General features: G+C 45.5%; 1 protein-coding gene across 3 annotated transcripts in view; it reads right to left on the bottom strand.

The window, feature by feature from the left end:
• FANCD2 (FA complementation group D2) overlaps positions 1–23,324 on the bottom strand; it is a 188,853-nt gene that overhangs the window by 96,110 nt on the left and 69,419 nt on the right. For all 3 annotated transcript variants that reach the window (XM_075130658.1, XM_048858923.2, XM_048858924.2), the window contains exons 22-30: positions 18,380–18,453; positions 18,129–18,275; positions 16,909–17,009; positions 16,419–16,534; positions 15,591–15,699; positions 13,586–13,687; positions 8,738–8,850; positions 5,872–6,018; positions 4,410–4,526 (exon numbers count right to left, since the gene is read on the bottom strand). In XM_075130658.1, the coding sequence (XP_074986759.1) occupies positions 4,410–4,526; positions 5,872–6,018; positions 8,738–8,850; positions 13,586–13,687; positions 15,591–15,699; positions 16,419–16,534; positions 16,909–17,009; positions 18,129–18,275; positions 18,380–18,453 (1,026 nt within the window). The remainder of the gene's footprint in view (positions 1–4,409; positions 4,527–5,871; positions 6,019–8,737; positions 8,851–13,585; positions 13,688–15,590; positions 15,700–16,418; positions 16,535–16,908; positions 17,010–18,128; positions 18,276–18,379; positions 18,454–23,324) is intronic.

The raw sequence follows: 23,324 nt of genomic DNA, 5'->3' as shown, positions 1-23,324 counted from the left end.
AGATTCCTGAAAGGGGTACAGTAGTCTGGAAGGGTTAAGAGACACTGCAGCAGGCAAAGAACCTAGGAAGGAACTTCAGGGGATGGGGTATTCCCACTGAGTGACTGACAGGTCTGGTTTTGTCCCCAAGCTGCAAATAGTTGCAAGCAGGCCAATGTACCATTATAACAGACCTGTGGACCACAGCACAAAGAAGAACATACAGGAGTATATGATTACAGCCCCTTCTGGCCTTAAAAAAGTAGGAATTCTTGAATGAATATGTCGCTAACTCTCTCTGTGTCAAAAATGCAGGAGGTGCAGAAGTAAGGTTGTTTTGGTAATTTGGGCGGGGTTACTTGGGAAGAGTTAAGGGTGCTTAGGGCACATTTTATTTTTTAAGTTTAAAAATGAAATGAGAGTTTTCTCGATTTCCACTATATATTTTTTTTAATTCCAGCATTCATTTATAGTTGTCTTTCTTGCAGTTACAGTCCTGGTAAGTTTTTCTCATCTAAATTGCAGTTTCAGAAATAAAACGACTCCTGGAATTTCTTTGTTATTATAGACAGGTATTTACACATTTGTTGGACATAAACAAACACATGTCAATGGGATCTGCTAGTTTACTAAGCACTTTTGAGACTCAGATAAGAGCTCTAGGTGAACATGGACTCAGAAAGCTAACTTTAGACACCTGTGTCACAAATGGAGCTGATATGTAACAAGATTATGAATAAGGCTACGATTCTGTGACGGAGGTCATGAAAGTCATGGAATCCATTACTTCCAGAGACCTCCGTGACTTCAGCCCGCAGTGCCTGGGAGCTGCAGAGTACCCCTGCTACCCATCGTGGTTAGGAACTGTGCCCGCCCCACCCCCCCGAGCTCCAAGCCACCACGGGCAGCGGGGCACCCCCGCAGCTCCTTACCACTGCAGGCAGTGGGGCCCGTGGGAGCTCCGAACCACTGTGGGCAGCAGTGTCCCCTGAAGCTCTGACCCACCACGAGCAGCATGGGTGCCCTACTGCTCCCGGCCTCTGGGCAGTGGAGGTGCCCTGGAGCTCTGAGCTGCTGTGGGCGGTGGGTGCCCCCTCAGTTCCTGGCTGCCACAGGAAGCAGAGCCCCTGGGAACTCCGAGCCTCTGCAGGTGGTGGAGGGACCCCCGTAGCTCCTGGCCATCATGGGTGGTGGGGGACCCCCACAGCTCCTAGCTGCTGTGGGTGGCAATGGCCCCCAGAGCTCCTAGCCATGGGTAGCGGAGGGACCCTCAGCTCTCACCAAGGGCTCCCCGAGGGCCGTGTGGTGACCCCGCAGCTCCCAATTTTGTCATGCATATTTTTAGTAAAAGTCATGGATCGGTCATGGGCTTCCCTGAATTTTTCTTTATTGCCTGTGACCTGTCCATGACTTTTACTAAAAATATGTGTGAAAAAATCTTAGCCTTAATTATGAATACTGGAAGCATTGTTATGTATTAATCAATGACTACTGATGTAATAATGATAGGGGAAGTCATTGGGTCATAGGACTTTCCTTTCCTGTGCTGTGAAAAGAATAGGGAGGCAAGGCAACACAATGGCTTCCCATATAAGAACATCCAGATATACACGAGAAAGACAACAGGGTACAGCTGTTAGGGTCAAAGATCCTATGTCTTGCCTCCAATATGCTGTAAACTTGTTTTTGCAATGCTGGAGCCTACCAGATAAAAGGGCTACAAACAGTTAAAGCGTGTGTTGATTTTTACGAAGGTGAGGGGACTTGTCAGAAGCCATCTAGGGGGACAGGCTGACAAAGAAAGAGAGGCTCTATGGAGGAGTCTAAAGGAATTTAATCTTCCCAGAGCCAGGGATTGGCAACTGTTGTGGAAAAGCAAGCATTGCATTTAGGGGGGGTTTATTGTTTTTAAGATATGTTTTCTCTGAAAAGCTTTTGTTCTAAATAAATGTTGCTATCTGATTGCTGATTACCACTGTCCAGAGTCCTGGTGGGAACAGAACTGTAGGCTTGGAGTCCAACTATTCATATAAAATGATAGGGTGTAAATTAGCTGTTACCACAGAAGAAAGAGATCTTGGCGTCATTTGGGAAAGTTCTCTGAAAACATCCACTTAATGTGTAGTGGCAGTAAAAAAAGCAAACAATGTTGGAAATCATTAAGAAAGGGACAGATAATAAGACAGAAAATAGCATATTGCCTCTATATAAATCCACAGTATGCCCACATCTTGAATACTGTGTGCAGATGTGGTCCCCCCTTCTCAAAAAAGATATATTGGAATTGAAAAAAATTCCAAATAAATCCATTAGTCTTTAAGGTGCCACCAGACTCCTTGTTGCTTTTATTAGAATTGGAAAAGGTTCAGAAAAGGGCAACAAAAATGAATAGGGGTATGGAACAGCTTCCGTATGAGGGGAGATTAAGACTGGGATTTTTCAGCTTGGAAAAGAGACGACTAAGGGGAGATATGATAGAGGTCTATATAATCATGACTGGTGTGGAGAAAGTACATAACACTTCCTTATTTACTCCTTCTCATAACACAAGAACTAGGGGTCACCAAATGAAATTAATAGGCAGCAGGTTTAAAACAAAAAAAAGGAAGTATTTTTTCACACAACACACAGTCAGTCTGTGAAACTCTGCCAGAGGATGTTGTGAAGGCCAAGACTATAACAGGGTTAAAAAAAAAATTAGCTCTATCAATGGCTATTAGCCAAGACGGGCAGAGATGGTGTCCCTAGCCTCTGTTTGCCAGAGGCTGGGAATGGGCGACAAGAGAATGTGACAATGGTCTGTCTGGCCAGAGCTCTGGGATCTTTGTGACAAGGTGGAGGAAAGGGGACAAGTCTACAACCTGGAAGGCCAAGGGGTGGGACAAAAGAATGAATTCAAAAGTGTAAAGTTTTCTTATTATTTCTCGATAATACAAGCCTCTGTGAAGCAGGGATTCCTTCTGCCAAACAGTTCTGGAATAGGGAAGGATGGAGGCTGGTTTGGCATGCCTCCAGAAACCATTTACTGGAGAAGAGACTCCAGTAGAGACCTATGGGGAGGACTCACTTCCTGCTTGAATCTTTCTTGCTTCCTTACAAAAGGAAATTTTCCTCCAAACAGAAGCCACTGCTCCAGCAAACAACTTATTATTATTTGTTCTGTGGTAGAGTCTAGAGGCCCCAGCTGAGACTATGGCCCATTGTGCTAGGCGCTGTACAAAATGTAGTGCCTCAGACCCTGTCCCAAAGAGCTTACAGACTAAACAAAGGTTGGGAGAAAGGAAGGATTATTAGCCCCATGTGACAGATGGAGAGGCAAGTCACAGAGGGATGATGTCCCATGCCGGACTGGAAACTGAACCTAGCTTTTCTAAGTCTCAACCCAGTGCCTGAGTCTCAGCACAAGGCCAGTCTGCCTCTCCAAAGACGGTGCTACAGCTGGTAAACAGAAGAAAGGCACAATGGAAAAGGAGTGTAGTTTTCATTCTCGTCATACTCCAAAACAACTGGACTCAAAACTTCCAACAACAAAATATTCACCCTCAGGCAGACCTGAAAAATATCAGCCCTAAAAGATGCAAGTCTGAGACAGTTATGAGAACGTACAAAGGGAAATGCTCAGGCAGCCTCGACTTAGGGTGTCACTAACCCTTCTAAGTAACATAGCTCAGCACATCCTGATGAATGGCACCCCCAGGCAGGTGGCCTGGAGCAGCAGGCACATTCCAGGGAAAAGCCAGCTCCCCACATCAGAGCAACTTTGTAGCCAGCAGAGCAGACACAGAAGCAGCCTCAGCAGGTTCTGAGGCAGGGACCTAGGGACACTGCCATGAATGATGCTCCAAGTCCTTTTCACCCCGTCCCTCACAGTCTAGTCACCTCAGGTTCACTCCAGCTGCCCTTCATCCTTTCCTCCCCTCCCTCTTCTTCTGCACCCCTTCCCATCTATGTCCTCTCTCCACTCCTGTGTCTTTCTGTTTAGCAAATCCCCTGCTAACAAAACTTAAACCACAACATTAAAAACAAAAAACAATTAAAAACGGCAGCACTCTAATGCCCTTTGCTGCCCAGCCCTCGGCTCACACTGCTGGCAGGTTCTATCCCTTTTCCCTACCCTGTGTCAGTCTTGCTATTTAGATTGTAAGCTTTTGGGGCAGGGACTGTCTACTACTCTGTTTGTACACTGCCCAGTACAATTGGCTCTGACCTTAGCCATTTCCTAGGCACTACTGTAATAAGCCTAAGTATATGGGAAGCTCTTTCCAATTCAGCCCTGTGTAGAGAGCATACATAAGGCCAATGCACCACTGGTATCCCCAGCTTCAATCTAGCACAGATGCCTTCTTCAGGCTGTCTACCTGAGGGTGAATTTCACTCTCCGTGCCTCTAGCTAGTAAACACTTTGCTCCACCTCTCCCTTTTGTACATACCTTTAAGAAAGGGGCTCTCTTTGCAGCGGGTGGCATCAGTATGTGCTCCAGCTTTTGGCAAAGATCATCCAGAAGGAACACAAGCTCTGCTGGCCCTAACTGTACAATTTCTCTGGCCTAAAATTTCAAGGAAGAAAATAGTTCAGTATGTTCATCTCCATTAACCATCCTCAAAAGTAGGCACACAGGATCTTGGGTTATACATAGGATGGATTACCTAAACTTGGTAATTTAGGGTAACACTGATCCCCAAAATTCCCCATTACACATTGGACAGCTGTGGCAGCTATATGCTGTGTGTATATAGGACCAACTGAACAGGACCAACTGACCTGGCATATCTCCAAGAGACAGTCTAAGAAGTTTAAGGCCTATGAATTCTTACCCTGAATCTGTTGGGAAAGACCTGGAAGTAATTTAATCAAACTCATGCTACAGGACTACCCAATGCATGCTGGGCTCTTGTCTGAACTTTGTTTTGAGACTCCTGTCAATTCCCTCATTTTTCAGCTAAGATGGTTTGCATTAGAAGAGCTAATGGAAAACTGTGGAAGGATGGCTGTGAACAGCCTCGGACTTTTCCATGGACTGAGAAATATAAATCCCAGTGACACAAAATCAACTCTGTTTGTCTTTACTCTGGTCAGTTTTTGTGTATGTCCTTTTCTATGCCTTCTTTTATTTTTCAATCCAAGTTATGGGTGTTGGGCCTATCAAACCTCAAGGTCCTGGTTTCTCAGGTATTACCATAATACCCTAACTGGTCCAGGACTTGGTTCTGCCTACTCATCTGATGTTGGTTACTGCACTGCAGATGAGGGGCAAAACTCCATGCAGCAGTGGGAATGCACCTCCAGTCCCATCTTTCCCATCTGCCCTTTCATGGACATGATACTTTGCCTGCCCAAGGAAAGAGTCTTCTCTCTTTTTCTTCTCATGTGCCCTGTCTGTGTGTGTCCTGTCTGGTTGGGAAAGTGACTGGAGTGAACATGATGTTCTGACAGTAGCTGAGAATGGTTTGGATGTGACATCAGTGATGTGCCATCACTAAAACATGTGGTTTGTGACTTGCAATCCCCATTAGCTCCAAAGGGTTTAACACGTCCCATGTGGTTAGTAAGAGAGATCAAAGCCTGAGACTGATCAAAGCTGAAAGAGCCTCAAGATGGAGCACCAGCTGGAGGTGCAAAAGTAACATCTATTTGCCACAGCTATAGTGTTACTATCTGTCCTAGGACCTTCTAAGGCACCTGTCTTTTCCTGTGTGGACGTGGATACCTTCCCCGAAGCAGCATACTGACTTTCTGCAGTTGGGTTATGGGCCATGATGAGATTGGATTTTCTCCATTTTAGTTAAGCAGAGGAGGCTAAGTCTTCCAAACCCGCGGTGAGAATGAACCAGTTACAGCTCTGCAGCAGCCTTCTGGCCCCTCTTGGTACAAGTTTACTCTGTTACACTTACCTCTGTGTGCATCTCCGAGTCCAAAATAGACTTGGTCAGCAGCCCACAGTGCAGGATGGTGAACACCTCAAGGTCTAGCTCTCGGAAGAATGCACGGTAACTCTGTAGCTGCACCAAAGGGATCCCTGACTTTTTTTCAGTGGTGTCCTGAAATGAAAATGGCAATGTTAATAACAGAATAAAGCCAATGGTCACATCTGTGCTCTGGTAAAGAATACTGCATGTAAAAAATGTTGGTCCTACAATACAGGACTCTACATTATTTGGTACGTGTGAAAACAGCCAAGGGGTTTCCCTTGAGTGCATGATTTTCTCCAACACAAACCAACTCCCCTCTGCTCCCCCTAAACGATCCCAGCTCAATAAAGACAACTTCTCCCACATTCCGTCTTCCACATTTTTTTTCCCAGGTTGAGCAACAGGAAAGCCTTCTTGGTAGTGAAGGCATGGAATTGTCTCCTAAGGAAGTGGTGAAAGCATCACCACTTTGGACTGAATAAAGCACTAGAAAATTTGCTAAAGAGACCAATACTACCTTCACCCCAGGAAGGTTGAAAAGATGATCTAAGAGAGTTTTGACATCTCCAGATTCCATGAATCTATGGTAAGAGCAAAACTCACAGTGCACTCGATGAAAGACGATATTGTGTGACAAGTGATGTGAAAGAGCAGGAAGACTGTTTAGGAAATGATCAGGTCTTAGGTATCAGTGTCAGACTCGAATGAACACTACTGGACATCCTATGTATCAAACAAGAAAATTTCACTCTTCAATGCTGGAATATCTTCCACCAGAACCTGAGGCATCCGAATTTGAGGCCAGACACTCTCTTTCATTAATCAAAGAGATCTGATCTTAACAATAACTAGTCTAAAAGGTAAAAAGGCACTTATCTAGCTAAGGATCTGAGAATCATAGAATATCAGGGTTGGAAGGGACCTCAGGAGGTCATCTAGTCCAAACCCCTGCTCAAAGCAGGACCATTCCCCAACTAAATCATCCCAGCCAGGGCTTTGTAAAGCCTGACCTTAAAAACCTCTAAGGAAGAAGATTCCACCACCTCCCTAGTTAACCCATTCCAGTGCTTCACCACCCTCCTAGGGAAAAAGTTTTTCCTAATATCCAACCTAAACCTCCCAAACTGCAATTTGAGACCATTACTCCTTGTTCTGTCATCTGCCACCACTGAGAACAGTCTAGAGCCATCCTCTTTGGAACCCCCTTTCAGGTAGTTGAAAGCAGCTATCAAATCCCCCCTCATTCTTCTCTTCTGCAGACTAAATAATCCCAGTTCCCTCAGCCTCTCCTCATAAATCATGTGCTCCAGCCCCCTAATCATTTTTGTTGCCCTCCGCTAGACTCTTTCCCATTTTTCCACATCCTTCTTGTAGTGTGGCGCCCAAAACTGGACACAGTACTCCAAATGAGGCCTCACCAATGCCGAATAGAGGGGAATGATCATGTCCCTTGATCTGCTGGTAATGCTCCTACTTATACAGCCCAAAATGCCGTTAGCCTTCTTGGCAACAAGGGCACGCTGTTGACTCATATCCAGCTTCTCATCCACTGTAACCCATCAGTCCTTTTCTGCCGAACTGCTGCCTAGCCACTCAATCCCTAGTCTGTAGCAGTGCATGGGATTCTTCTGTCCTAAGTGCAGGACTCTGCACTTGTCCTTGTTGAACCTCATCAGATTTCTTTTTGGCTCAATCCTCTAATTTGTTTAGGGCCCTCCATATCCTATCCCTACCCTCCAGCGTATCTACCACTCCTCCCAGTTTAGTGTCATTTGCAAACTTGCTGAGGGTGCAGTACACGCCATCCTCCAGATCATTTATGAAGATATTGAACAAAACCAGCCCCAAGACTGACCCTTTGGGCACTCCGCTTGATACCGGCTGCCAACTAGACATGGAGTCATTGATCACTACCCGTTGAGCCCGACAATCTAGCCAGCTTTCTATCCACCTTTTCGTCCATTCATCCAGCCCATACTTCTTTAACTTGCTGGCAAGAATACTGTGGGAGACCATATCAAAAGCTTTGCTAAAGTCAAGGAATAACACGTCCACTGCTTTCCCCTCATCCAAAGAGCCAGTTATCTTGTCATAGAAGTTGATTAGGTTAGTCTGGCATGACTTGCCCTTGATGAATCATGCTGACTGTTCCTGATCACTTTCCTCTCCTCTAAGTGCTTCAGAATTGATTCCTTGAGGATGTGCTCCATGATTTTTCCAGGGACTGAGGTGAGGCTGACTGGCCTGTAGTTCCCCAGATTCTCCTTCTTCCCTTTTTTAAAGATGGGCACTACATTAGCTTTTTTCCAATCATCCAGGACCTCCCTCGTATGCAGTACATCTGGCCCCATGGACTTGTGCTTGTCCAGCTTTTCTAAATAGTCCTGAACCATTTCTTTCTCCATAGAGGGCTGGTCACCTCCTCCCCATGCTGTGCAGCCTAGTACAGTAGTCTGGAAGCTGACCTTGTTCATGAAGACAGAGGTAAAAAAAGCATTGAGTACATTAGAAATCCAAAGAGGTTCACGTTCTTTTACTGCTGTGGTTGGAAGGAATTTAGGTGGCAACAGCCATGCAACCTTCGATAGCCACACCTTTAGAATCTGCTCAAACACTACCAGAAGGTTCCACTGTCTCAGCTACACTGGTCAGTGCATCACAAGACGAGAAATATGCAGAGGACACTCAAACAAGAACCGACTTTCCAAGCTCAGATGTGAGGATCATGTCAGAAAGCAGCACTGAGCTCTTGAACTGAGATTTCTATCACTGTTAAGAGTCCCTCTCCTCGCTTTCTGTTTTACTCACCCCTTTCTTATCCCCCACAAGCCCCTTTTACCAATAGTACCTTCTCTAGCTGGGTGGTCTCAGCTTCGGACTGATTTCCCTCAGGATTCTCCTCCATTTGTGAGTGGTCTGCAGAGGAGTCTTTGCTGCCTTCAGATTTTTGTTTTTTTCCTCCTGGAAGAGAAACAGTTTTACAAACATAGCCCATGCCAAACCTGAGCCTCTGCGAGAGGTCAGCCAGGCTACTGATAGGGGAATGCTCATGCTGTAATCTAGTCAGATTTAGGAAAGCAGCTGACAAAGCACAACATAAAGACTATATTGGAGATAGCCAGGGTCACAGCCTGAAATTGCAGGGCCCAGGACATTTGGGGTCCCTTCCCCAAACACTCTTTTTTCTTTTTCTTTTTTTCTTAAACTAGTTTACTTAATTGGGCCCCATGTTTTTACTATTATCTACATATATTATAATGCAGTGCTATAAATCAATAGAAATGCCCTCACCTAGAATACTGGGTTCAGGACTAGTCACCCTATCTGCAGAAGGAGAAAGGGTTCAGAGAAAGGTGATGAGAATAATTAGAAGCTTAGTAAAATTCTCATCTGCACAGAAACTGAAAAGATTGGGACTGTCACCTTAGAGAGGTCAAGATAAAAGTATTTTATGTTTGTACAGTGCCTAGCACAATGGAGTCCTGGTCCACGACTAGAGCTCCTACGTGCTATGGTAATACAAATAATAATAATAAGTTCATACAATAATGCATGGTTGTGACATGCTATACCTCAAAGTAGCATCCTGTAACCCCCATATTCATGATTGGTATATGGTTGTGATATTTCAAACAAAGTGTGCCTTGCAAGTCGTCATATGAAAGCTCATGATCTGCTGAAAACCACTGTTCTGTCAAAATATGTATATTGTTAGTGTGTATAAGATTTGCTATATGGTTGGTATTAAATTATGTTGTGAGTTTGGGAGATGCCCACTGCTAGCTCTCCAGTGACTAAAGGGTGGTAACCCATACCCAGGCAGGCGTTAAATGACCATTGATCAATAGGGGAATTGTAAACAAGGTATTTACAATTCTGTAAAAGACAGTTGTGTAAGCATCACACAATAAGAATTGCTCAACTCTATGACTCAGTTGCATAAGCACCACACAATGGGAGATTGCTCAACTCTGTGACTCAGCAAGGCCAACCAGGACATGTCTGGGACATGAATTGAGAGTATAAAATAAGGGACAGTGGCATGGCACCATGATTCCACCTCTCTCCTGCCCCACCTACACTGAAGGCAATAAGAATGCCAGGAAGACAAAGACTTTGAACTGAGGAGACTGTCCCAAGCAGAGAAGGAAATTCAGCCTGTGTATTAAGAACTGTAACCTGCCTCCAACATCCAGTCAGGTTAGAAAAGCTGTTTGATTCAAATCTTGCTTAGTCTATAAGTTTAGGATTTAGAATGCGTGTTTACTTTTTATTTTCATAGGTAAATATCTCTGACCTTTATGCCCATCACTTAAAAGCTCTCTTTCTGTAGTTAATAAATTTATTTTAATGTTTTATTCTTACCAGTGGGTTTGTCTAAAGTGCCTGGGGAATCTGCTCAGGTTACAAAGGCTGGTGCATGTCCACTATCCTTTGACGAAGTGGCGAACTAATTAATGAGCTTGTACTGTTCAAGAAAAGGTCTTGAGGAGTGTAAGATGGTACATTCCTGGGGTGTAAGGCTGGGAATATTTGCTGGTGTTTCCCTGTGTATAGTTCATGAGTACCTTGGAGAACATTCGTGCAAGATAACAGCGCCTGGAAGGATTTGCTGTTTGTCACTGGCAAACCATTGTGAGAGAAAACCCAGGCTGGAGAGTAAGGGGAGCACAGCAGTCCCACAATTTCATGTTGTACCCAAGGGATCCCATCACAATGGTCTAGAGAGGTTAGATGGAAAGCTTCTGTTCTCCCTGTCTCTTACCACAAAAAGAAGGGGACATTCAGTGAAATCAAAAAGGAGCAAATTGAAAACTAACAAAAGAAAATAGTTTTTCACGTGATGTTTGACGTGGACTCTGTGATGCTGTATGGAATATGGGAGACACTTTATGATATTGTTGATACCAATATTATAAAATTGCAAGGAATCCGACAGATATGCCACGTACGGTATCTGTGAAAATGTTATGATTTGCCAAATATAATGATCTTGTTTATATATTTGTATCACCTTTATATTGTGACAGGTTTCAGAGTAGCAGCCGTGTTAGTCTGTATTAGCAAAAAGAAAAGGAGTACTTGTGGCACCTTAGAGACTAACAAATTTATTTGAGCATAATTTATTTGACAATTTTGTTAGTCTCTAAGATGCCACAAGTACTCCTTTTCTTTTTATATTGTGAGTTATAGATATGTATGATATATCTGTGTTTCAAAGCTTATGCTGTGTTTCTGGGTGACACCCCCAGACAGATTGGCATCACGACTTAACCTGTTTGATGGCCCATCAAGGGTCTTCAGCTATATAATGAACCCATTGAAAAAGCCAGGGACTACACTTTAGGAGTCAGCAAGTCATGTAGGGGCATGCCTATGGGCAGAACTCTAAGGCTTTTCAATGCCATGTGCTGTGAAGATTGTGTTTGGGACACAGGAAGTACAAGCCGCATGATAAAGGATATAAAAAGGCAGCTGCATCATCTCCTTTTTGTCTTCATTCCTGCTTTTAACCTTTGGAGTAACTTTTCTAAAAACTCAAGCTCTCAACAAAGGACTGAATGACCCATCCAAGCTGTGGATGTGTTCCAGAGGGACTTTCAAGCCAGCAAACTCATCAATACTGCTAAGAACCTGATACATACCGAGACTTCAAAGTCCATATATCTGACCACTTCACCATTTAACAACTCTCTTCTTGTTCTTTCTTTTTTTCTTTATAATAATCTTTAGTTTTAGACACTAAAGGATTGGTTAGCAACATGGTATTTTGGGTAAGATCCAAACTAATATTGACCTGGTAACATGGCTAGCCCTTTGGTGTCAGAAGAACATTTTGTATATGTGAGCAGAGTTTTTATATAACTTCTCGCTGTACTGGACCTAGGTGCTGACTGAGGGCCAGAGAACTGGAATGCAATAAAGGCAGTAGTGTGATTTCTATTTTTTGCTTCTCGACAACCAGTGGGGGGGATCAGAAGCACAGTTTATGACTGTTGGTGAGTTTGACTTCAGTATTAACCACCACTTTGGGAGTGTCTGCTCTTCCTTTTGCAGTCTTCCCTGAACTTGGCATTTTCAGTAAGGACTACCCCAGGCACACAGAGGCACATATTCCTTGCTCGAGGATGTCACTGTGGATAAGATGAAACATTTCTCTGGGTAACAAGAAGATCCAGAATTATAAAAGAGAGGCTACCTAGCAGTAACGTCTTCTTCAAGAGTTGCCTCTGTACATTTACACATGTGGGATATGGCACCCCCTAATGTCGAGCTTCAGAAATTCACTAAAAAGCTTTGTCCATTAGGGAGTTCATGAGTATTCTTGCGTGAAGATGATGTCATCACCTACTCTGTATCAGGGAGCGGATCTCTCCAATGGCTTTAGTTCTTTCTCCTTAGACCAGAGTCTTAATGTTGTATAGAACTCTGAGGTAGAGAGGCAGTTGGGTAGGTACTCTGAATGCACAGAGGTGACTTCAAAGGCCTCTGTGCATTCCCATTTATGGGAGATTGGCAAGCAGTGCTCCATCAGGAGGAAGGCGGGTGAGGAGTTCTAGTTAGATACAGACTGCAGCACCACTCTCACAAACTGGATGTGCAAAGATAAAGGTGTGCGTGGAACTCCAAGTTGCTGCTTTACAAATCTCGCACAGGGGAATGTGCCTAAGGTGTGCTACTGAAACCACTACTGTGGCTCTGGTGAGGTGTGTCTTCAAGCCAGGAGGTACTGGCTTTCTGGCTAAGGTGTAACAATGCCCTATACAGCTCTTAATCCACTGAGAAAAGCTTGTTTATTAATAGGTTCCCCCTTTAAATCTCTCCCCATTAGCAACAACCAAATCCATAAGAAAATCACCAAATCCATGAGAAAATAAAATAGATTATTTCTCACTTTCAGATGACATTGTAAATAAGAAAAACTAGTTTGTTTACATTTACGGGAGATAATGCTGCTGGCTTCTTAGTGATTGGCTGAATAAGAAGTAGGACTGAGTAGACTTGTAGGCTCTAAAGTTTTACATAGTTTTGGTTTTGAGTGCAGTTATGTAATAAAAAAATCTACATTTGTAAGTTGCACTTTCACGATAAAGAGATTGCATTATGATACTTGTATGAGGTGAATTGAAAAATACTATTTCTTTTATCATTTTTGCAGTGCAAATATATGTAATAAAAATAATAATATAAAGTGAGCACTGTACACTTTATATTCTGTATTGTAATTGAAATCAATACATTTGAAAATGAAGAAAAACATCCAAAAATAGTTAATAAATTTCAATTGGTATTCTATTTTTAACAGTGAGATTAAAACTGCGATTAATTGCAATCACATTTTTTAATCACAATTAATTTTTTTGAGTTAATCGTGTGAGTTAACTGGAATTAATCTACAGCCCTAGTAAATATTATACAATAAGTTTTGGAAAGATATAAACCCCAGGGCTTAAACAGACCTCTAACTACTGGGAATTAAGAGGAAACTTCCCCTGGAGGCAGGTTATCCCATAACCACCTACTGCAGCATTTCTTGCACCTTCCTCTGAAGCATCTGGTGCTGGCCACTGTCAGAGAACAGATACTGATCTGATCTCTGTTTCTAAGGTTGCACTAATGTGGCTACAGCTGTGCAATTCCGCTGAATCCTTGACTGCAAACTGTGTGCATAAGTATTTTGAGGAATTTTCTCTACCTGTTTTCTTCTTTTTAACTAGACCAACAGCATTGACAGTTGGTGCTGCTTCCAGGGCTTCACAGTCAAAAATAGCTGGGGGAAGTACATAGCCAGGGCTTGCTGAAAGAGTCAGAGGACAGTAAGTCAGTGAGTTCAGTTCTTCACATAAACAATAAAATATGAGCAAGCTAGACTTCCATGGGAAATGCCCCCACTGATCCTGGTCACCTCCTCCTCTACTCCTATGCTTAATGCCTTAAGTTACCTTTGATCCCTCCATAGTGTCTGGAAGGTAGAGCACCATCAAGGTTGCTCTAACTTATGTCCTGGCGGAAATGGCTCTCTTTCTGCCATGTGCCAAATAAGAATGACCAGGACCCAGTGCTCTCTGGCCTCACCTCCTGTATGCCCTTACACTGGGGGCTGATAGGGAGGCCAGCACAGAACCATTCCAGCAACTCTAGGCCAGCCAGGGAACAAACACTCTTACTTCAGGTTTCAGAGTAACAGCCATGTTAGTCTGTATTCACAAAAAGAAAAGGAGTACTTGTGGCACCTTAGAGACTAACCAATTTATTTGAGCATAAGCTTTTGTGAGCTACAGCTCACTTCATCGGATGCATCCGATGAAGTGAGCTGTAGCTCACGAAAGCTTATGCTCAAATAAATTGGTTAGTCTCTAAGGTGCCACAAGTACTTCTTTTCTTTTTACTCTTATTTCAGGGTATTCCCCTGGGGCCATTGCTGCCCTCTTTATGTTGCTGCAGCAGTTTAAAGGGCTAGAGCTTGCTTACTACTTCCAGACCTCAGTTTATCCAAAGATTTAAAAATGGGGCTTATAATTAGGGCCCTACCAAATTCACGGCCATTAAAAACACATCACGGACCATGAAATACAGTCTTTCATGTGTTTTTACCCTCTATTATACAGATTTCACAGAGGAGACTAGCATTTCTCAAATTGGGGGTCCTGACCCAAAAGGGAGATGCAGGGGAGTCGCAAGGTTATTTTGGGGGGTGGGGGGAGTCACAGTATTGCCATCTTTACTTCTGCACAGCCTTCAGAGCTGGGAGGCTGGAAAGCAGTGGCTATTGGTCTGGCACCCAGCTCTGAAGGCAGCGCCCTGCCAGCAGCAGCACAGAAGTAAGGGTAGCAATACCATACCATACCAGCTCTGAAGGCAGACATGGGATGGTATTGTCACCCTTACTTCTAGGCTGCTGCATTCAGAGCTGGACAGCCAGAGAGTGGTGGCTGCTGACTGAGGACCCAGCTCTGCAAGCAGCCTCCTAGAAGTGATGAACTGATGAAGTGAGCTGTAGCTCACGAAAGCTCATGCTCAAATAAATTGGTTAGTCTCTAAGGTGCCACAAGTACTCCTTTTCTTTTTTCTAGAAGTAAGGGTGGCAATACCATACCATGTCATCCTTACTTCTGTGCTGCTGCTGTTGGTGGCGGCTCTGCCTTCAGAGCTGGACTCCCGGTCAGCAGCCACCGCGCTCCAGCTGCCCAGCTCTGAAGGCAGAGCCGCCACCAGCAGCAGCACAGAAGTCAGTGTAGCAGTACCGCAACTTCCACTACAAAAACCTTGTGACACACACCCCAGCCCAAGTCTTTTTTGGGTTAGGACCCCTACAATTACAACACTGTGAAATTTCAGATTTAAATAGCTGAAATCATGACATTTACAATTTTAAAAATCCTATGACTGTGAAATTGACCAAAATGGACCATGAATTTGGTAGGGTCCTACTTATAATGCACATTTGTTACAACCAGATCTACTCTGGTGAGACATTGTCTCTTCATGATATGGCTATTAATTAGCTTACTAGAGTGTCTGTCACTTTCTACCAGATTCCATCAACATTTGCTGATGGCTGTTGGGAATAGTGTAGGAGAAGTTCAAATGAAGACGTAATTCAGAGAATAACTATACAAGGCATTTAGCCATGCAGAGTGGTCCCCTTCCAAGGGCAAATTCTCACTTAGACTCTGGATCCTGTATTCTGCATAGCTCACCTGCTAAGCACTTTCCTAGCATGTTCTGTAGCTCGGTGATGTTCTGTAATCGAGTCAAAACTTTCCCTTTCATCTCAAGGTCCTGTTGCTTACAGAAGGCATTCACGACCTATAGATACAAATCATACTCATTAGCAACAAAAGGGGCACTATTCAGTAATTAATTTCTCCTGCCTGACTAACATCTACTTGTCCCGAACATCTGGGTGACACCATTCACACAGGCAGTTTATATCTCTGAATCCACGCTGCACAGAAAAACCCATCTCTTCAGAATTCCATCAGAAAAAAACTATCAGAGCAGCAATGCCCATGTCTCTCTCATAATTGCTACACAGAAGCAGCTACTGGACATCCTTTTAGACATGTTTACAAAGAGGGACTGGTGAACATATTAATTAGGGGAGAGGAATTAACACATGATGCGTTTGTCTATCCCAAAGACTGAGACAAGTGACAGCCAGGAAGCCATCCACCAGGAAGGGACATGAATTGTAAACAGCACTCCCTGTGAAGCCACTTACAGCTGGTCTTCACTTCAGAATCCCTGAAATCTGAAAGAGAGTGCCTAGGGACATGGGGGTCTGTGCCCAATCCAACTGGGGGGCGAGCAGGGAAGAGATGAAGGGATCTGTGCCCACCCAACTGCCCTCCCCTGCATTTGAGGGGCAAGACAGGTCCATGGGGGCCTGGACCTGCCAACTCCCCCATTGCACAGGTGACATGTTACAAGCCTGTTAGAAGGTGATTACAATACAAAATTCTGTAGCACAGTAAGGTATGAAGTGAGCAGTGGAAGGCCTAGCCTCTTTCTGCAGTTCCACTCACCTCACGGAACCAATTGAGGGCATTGAACAAGAGTGAGCACAGGAATTCCCTTTCCTGCTTGGCTAAGGAGCCCAGCTTCCCTTCTATCTCCAAGTCAGTCAGGTATAGGGGACAGCCTGTAACAGAGCAGGAACAGGGCTACTTGAACTCTGCTTGCCGGGCTCAGTTACCATGACATCCATCTCTGGCACTCTCACTCACATGGCTTCCCTTTGTGTGGAGAATGCTTTATTCCCATTGCATGCACTGTACCAACCACCACACTGAGCACTTTTGAACTCAACCTCCCACCAGAGGAAACCGAGCCCAGCCAGCCACCTCCCTCAGGTCAGAGAGCAGCCCACCATGTCCGGAGGGGTGCGGGTAACACAACACCTCAATCTCTCCTGTACCAGTCCTGGAGACCCTGCCATGACTGCAGAGATTGTTGGCAGAACTAGGGCAGGGAGAAGGGCTCAGACAGGTGGAGCTCAATGGCTATTCCCTATACCTAGCAAGGCATCGATCTCCTCCATGCTCCCATTGTGTTGTTCTGTCGTGTAAAGCCTCAGCAATCGGAAAGAGGGACACAGACACTCTGGAGACACTATCCTGGGAAAAGAAGAGATAGGCTGTTTTCTGCACTCTACTACTCAGCAGGGGAACCTCAAGAAAGAAAAATATTTCCTGTCCCTCTGAAGCCACTGCCCATTTGTAATATTCTGCCCCTGCCAGTCTGCAGGGAAGAAAAGCACCATGGTTAACTTTTCTCCCTCAGTTTTGCTTCTAAAGAATAAAGTCCTTGATCTCAAATGATTAGGGTAAAGTTCCACAGGTAGAAAAGAAGCTGTACTTGAACCGATCAGATCAGACCAGACCAGGGTCCATCTAATCCAGTGTCTGGGCAATACCAAATGAGTCAGAAGAAGGTGTGAGAAGCTGTGAAGTGAGCAATTGTGAAGGAGAAATTTCCTCCCAATTCCCTCAGTAACTGGTTGCTTTTGCCCTGAGGGAGGAGGGCTCATGTACCTCCTAAAAGTGTTTTTCACACTAACTCTGGATTTTCTTGTCATTCATGTCAAAATGTCAAATTCTCTTTTGAACCCAAAAAGTTTCTGGCCTCAATGAGCTCTTGTGGCAGTAAGTTCCAATGCTGAATATATGTTGGTAAAAATTAATTCCTTTTAGAGTATTAACTTTGCTACCTTTCTGTTTCAGTGGATGTCTTGTTCTTGTGTAAGGAGAAGGAATAAAAAAGGAGCACTCAATTATATACCTCAATCACACTTCCTCCAGCTTTTCTCTAAACTAAATCTATCTATGGTACTTAATATCAACCCCATTTCTACAGTATCATAATCTTTGATATATTTATTATTACAACATCTCCAGGAGGCAGGGAAATGCTATTTTCCCCATTGTACAAATGGGGAACTGAGGCAAAGGGAGACTAAGCAACTTGTCAAACATAGCACAGGGAGTCTGTGGCAGGCGAGCACGCAAACCACTATATCATCCTGCCCCTCCCACACCACAGAGCTCCAGACATCTTCATCTGCAAGAAATGGACAAGAATACAGGCTCCTGCCTAACTTTTCTGTCTAGTCATTTGATAGGCACTTAGGGAGGCAGAACTGTGACCAGAATTTATAGTGCATGGCCCTAAGAGGAAAGAACATCACTGCAATTTATTGGACAGTGAAATGATTTTAAAAGGAAGGCATCACTTACTTTTTACCCTGGTTCCTAGTTGCCATTTCACCAACACTCTTGCCAAGCCAGTTCTGTGACAGCAGTGGCAATAGGTTGATAACAATTGTTCCCTGACTCTCATCTTCATCCAGGTTATACAAGGACTTCACTGGGAACAGGTGAACACTGCAGAGAAACCAGTTGTCAGTTGCAGTCAGCATCATGTTAGCAAATTTAGCTATTGACAATAAATATTATTAGCATTAACACTTAGCACTTCTCCAGCATACCCATCAACTACAGGAGTGAGATCTACCACAAAGTCATTGGAAAAGTCCTCCACCACACTCTTCCCAATCCGCTCCTGGAAGAAAGAGAACCACAGCTTAGCACAGGGGTTAGTGAAAGATGATCCCAAACAAGAGGGACAACAGATACAAAGGAGAGCAGAACCAAACTAAAGAATCCTGGAGAGATCAGAGCAGGGTGCAAGGAGCCATGGAGCCTGGGAAAGGGAAAGGAAATGAACAGCTGAGACACAAAACTGGGATTTTGCTAAGCAGCTGCAGCGAACATCTGCTCTACTTACTACTCTCTTAATATGCATTCTGCATGCAACCACGCCTTCTAGTTGCAGCAGGGGAGCCATGGGACTGGGACAGGTGGCATCCATGAGAAGGTCTTTGACTGAAGACCTGACCCACAGTATGCCAAACGCTTCAAAGGGCTGGTATTGTATGTCATGCAAACTGGATTCCATGCACTTTACACGTTTAAATCATCAGCGATGGCTGAGGGAGAGATAGAAATTAATGGGATTGGACAGGGGTAGGGGGAGAGAGTTGTCCAACAGTTTGTGGGGAGTAGGAAAGCTCCAAGAAATTACACATAGGAAACACCTGAATAAATGCCTAAGGGTATGTCTACACTACGAAATTAGGTCGAATTTATAGAAGTCGGTTTTGTAGAAAGCGTTTTTATACAGTCGATTGTGTGTGTTCCCACACAAATGCCCTAAGTGCATGTAGTCGGCGGACTGTGTCCACAGTACCGAGGCAACCATCGACTTCCGGAGCGTTGCACTGTGGGTAGCTATTCCACAGTTCCCGCAGTCTCCACCACCCATTTGAATTCTGGGTAGAAACCCCAGTGCCTGATGGGGCTAAAACATTGTTGCGGGTGGGTTCTGGGTACGTATCGTCAGGCCCCCCCTTCCCTCCCTCCCTGAAAGCAAGGGCAGACAATCGTTTTGCGTCTTTTTTTCTTTAGTTACCTGTGCAGACGCCATACCATGGCAAGCATGGAGCCCACTCAGCTAACCGTCACCGTATGTCTCCTGGTTGCTGGCAGACGTGGTACTGCATTGCTATACAGCAACAGTTTATTGCCTTTTGGCAGCAGACAGTGCAATATGACTGGTAGCCGTCGTCGACGTAGTCCAGGGTGCTCTTTTAACTGACCTCGATGAGGTCAGGGGCGCCTGGGCAAACATGGGAGTGATTCAGCCAAGTTATTTCCCTTGTTTCGTCTCGTGGCGATTCAGTCTCGCACTGTCTTTTAATCTGCAGCCAGCGGAAGACGATGGCCAGCAGTCATACTGCACCGTCTTCTGCCAAGCACCCAGGAGATGACGATGGCTAGCGGTCGTACTGCACAGTCTGCTGCCAGCAAGATGTATACAGACAGATGAAGTGGCTCAAAACAAGAAATAGACCAGATTTGTTTTGTATTCATTTTCTCCTCCCTCCCTCCGTGAAATCAACGGCCTGCTAAACCCAGTTTTGAGTTCTATCCTTGAGGGGGCCATTCTGTTTCTCGCAAAGCCACGCCCTTTGTTGATTTTAATTCCCTGTAAGCCAACCCTGTAAGCCATGTCGTCAGTCACCCCTCCCTCCGTCAGAGCAACAGCAGACAATCGTTCCGCGCCTTTTTTCTGTGCAGACGCCATACCACGGCAAGCATGGAGCCCGCTCAGATCACTTTGGCAATTAGGAGCACATTAAACACCACACGCATTATCCAGCCGTATATGCAGCACCACAACCTGGCAAAGCGAAACCGGGCAAGTAGGCGATGTCAGCACAGTGACGAGAGTGATGAGGACATGGACACAGACTTCTCTCAAAAACACGGGCCCTGGCAATGTGGGCATCCTGGTGCTAATGGGGCAGGTTCATGCGGTGGAACGTCGATTCTGGGCTCAGGAAACAAGCACAGACTGGTGGGACCGCATAGTGTTGCGGGTCTGGGATGATTCCCAGTGGCTGTGAAACTTTCGCATGCGTAAGGGCACTTTCATGGAACTTTGTGACTTGCTTTCCCCTGCCCTGAGGCGCAAGAATACCAAGATAAGAGCAGCCCTCACAGTTCAGAAGCGAGTGGCAATAGCCCTGTGGAAGCTTGCAACGCCAGACAGCTACCGGTCAGTCAGTAATCAATTTGGAGTGGAGTGGGGGGCTGCTGTGAGGCAAGTAGCCAACGCAATCAAAGATCTGCTGATATCAAGGGTAGTGACCCTGGGAAATGTGCAGGTCATAGTGGATGGCTTTGCTGCAATGGGATTCCCTAACCGTGGTGGGGCCATAGACGGAACCCATATCCCTATCTTGGCATCGGAGCACCAAGCCAGCGAGTACATAAACCTCAAGGGGTACTTTTCAATAGCGCTGCAAGCACTGGTGGATCACAAGGGACCATCATCAACTTGGGATGGCCGGGAAAGGTACATGACACTCACATCTTCAGGAACTCTGGTCTGTTTCAACAGCTGCAGGAAGGGACTTTATTCCCAGACCAGAAAATAACCTTTGGGGATGTTGAAATGCCTATATGTATCCTTGGGGACCCAGCCTACCCCTTAATGCCATGGCTCATGAAGCCATACACAGGCAACCTGGACAGTAGTCAGGAGCTGTTCAACTACAGGCTGAGCAAGTGCAGAATGGTGGTAGAATGTGCATTTGGACGTTTAAAAGCGCACTGGCGCAGTTTACTGACTCAGTTAGACCTCAGCAAAACCAATATTCCCACTGTTATTACTGCTTGCTGTGTGCTCCACAATATCTGTGAGAGTAAGGGGGAGACGTTTATGGCGGGGTGGGAGGTTGAGTAAAATCACCTGGCCACTGGTTACGCACAGCCAGACACCAGGGCTGTTAGGAGAGCACAGGAGGGCGCGGTGCGCATCAGAGAAGCTTTGAAAACCAGTTTCATGACTGGACAGGCCACGGTGTGAAAGTTCTGTTTGTTTCTCCTTGATGAAACTCCCCGCCCCTTGGTTCACTCTACTTCCCTGTAAGCTAACCACTCTCCCCTCCTCCCTTCGATCACCACTTGCAGAGGCAATAAAGTCATTGTTGCTTCACATTCATGCATTCTTTATTAATTCGTCACACAAATAGGGGGATAACTACCAAGGTAGCCCACGAGGGGTGGTGGAGGAGAGAAGCACCAGGAGGGGTGGTGGAGGAGGGAAGGACAAGGCCACACAGCACTTTAAAAGTTTAAAACTTTAAAACTTATTGAATGCCATACTTCTGTTGCTTGGGCAATCCTCTGGGGTGGAGTGGCTGGGTGGCCAGAGGGCCCCCCCCAGGTTCTTGGGCGTCTGGGTGAGGAAGCTATGGAACTTGGGGAGGAGGGCGGTTGGTTACACAGGGGCTGTGGTGGTGATTTGTGCTCCTGCTGCCTTTCCTGCAGCTCAGCCATACACTGGAGCATATTGGTTTGATCCTCCAGCAGCCTCAGCATTGAATCCTGCCTCCTCTCATCACACTGCCGCCACCTTTCAGCTTCAGCCCTCTCTTCAGCCTGCCACCTCTCCTCCCAGTCATTTTGTGCTTTCCTGCACTCTGACATCATCTGCCTCCACGCATTCGTCTGTGCTCTGTCAGTGTGGGAGGACTGCATGAGTTCAGAGAACATTTCACCGCGAATGCGCTTTTTTCGCCTTCTAATCTTTGCTAGCCTCTGGGAAGGAGAAGATCCTGTGATCCTTGAAACACATGCAGCTGGTGGAGAAAAAAAAAAAGGGACAGTGGTATTTAAAAAGACACATTTTATAGAACAATGGGTACACTCTTTCACGGTAAACCTTGCTGTTAACGTTACATACGTAGCACATGCGCTTTTGTTACAAGGTCGCATTTTGCCTCCTCCCACCACGTGGCTAGCCCCTCACCCCTCCCCACTCCCAACAGCGGGGAACATTTCTGTTCAGCTACAGGCAAACAGCCCAGCAGGAACAGGCTCCTCTGAATGTCCCCTTAAGAAAAGCACCCTATTTCAACCAGGTGACGATGAATGATATCACTCTCCTGAGGATAACACAGAGAGATAAAGAACGGATGTTGTTTGAACACCAGCAAACATACACTGCAATGCTTTGTTCTACAATGATTCCCGAGTACGTGTTACTGGCCTGGAGTGGTAAAGTGTCCTACCATTGTGGACGGAATAAGGCTGCCCTCCCCAGAAACCTTTTGCAAAGGCTTTGGGAGTACATCCAGGAGAGCCACGAATGTCAGGGCAAATTAATCATTAAACATGCTTGCTTTTAAATCATGTATAGTATTTTAAAAGGTACACTCACCAGAGGTCCCTTCTCCACCTGGCGGGTCCGGGAGGCAGCCTTGGGTGGGTTCAGGGGGTACTGGCTCCAGGTCCAGGGTGAGAAACAGTTCCTGGCTGTCGGGAAAACCAGTTTCTCCGCTTGCTTGCTGTGAGCTATCTACAACCTCCTCATCATCTTCCTCGTCCCCAAAACCTGCTTCCGTGTTGCCTCCATCTCCATTGAAGGAGTCAAACAACACGGCTGGGGTAGTGGTGGCTGAACCCCTAAAATGGCATGCAGCTCATCACAGAAGCGGCATGTTTGGGGCTCTGACCCGGAGCGGCCGTTCACCTCTCTGGTTTTCTGGTCGGCTTGCCTCAGCTCCTTAAGTTTCACACGGCACTGCTTCGGGTCCCTGTTATGGCCTCTGTCCTTCATGCCCTGGGAGATTTTCACAAAGGTTTTGGCATTTCGAAAACTGGAACGGAGTTCTGATAGCACGGATTCTTCTCCCCACACAGTGATCAGATCCCGTACCTCCCGTTTGGTCCATGCTGGAGCTCTTTTGTGATTCTGGGACTCCATCATGGTCACCTCTGCTGATGAGCTCTGCATGGTCACCTGCAGCTTGCCACGCTGGCCAAACAGGAACTTGAAATTCAAAAGTTCGCAGGCCTTTTCCT

Source organism: Caretta caretta, chromosome 7 (assembly GCF_965140235.1).
Source record: "Caretta caretta isolate rCarCar2 chromosome 7, rCarCar1.hap1, whole genome shotgun sequence".
Taxonomy (NCBI): domain Eukaryota; kingdom Metazoa; phylum Chordata; order Testudines; family Cheloniidae; genus Caretta; species Caretta caretta.
Note: the sequence above shows the minus strand (reverse complement) of the source record. Positions and strands in the feature narration are given on the sequence as shown.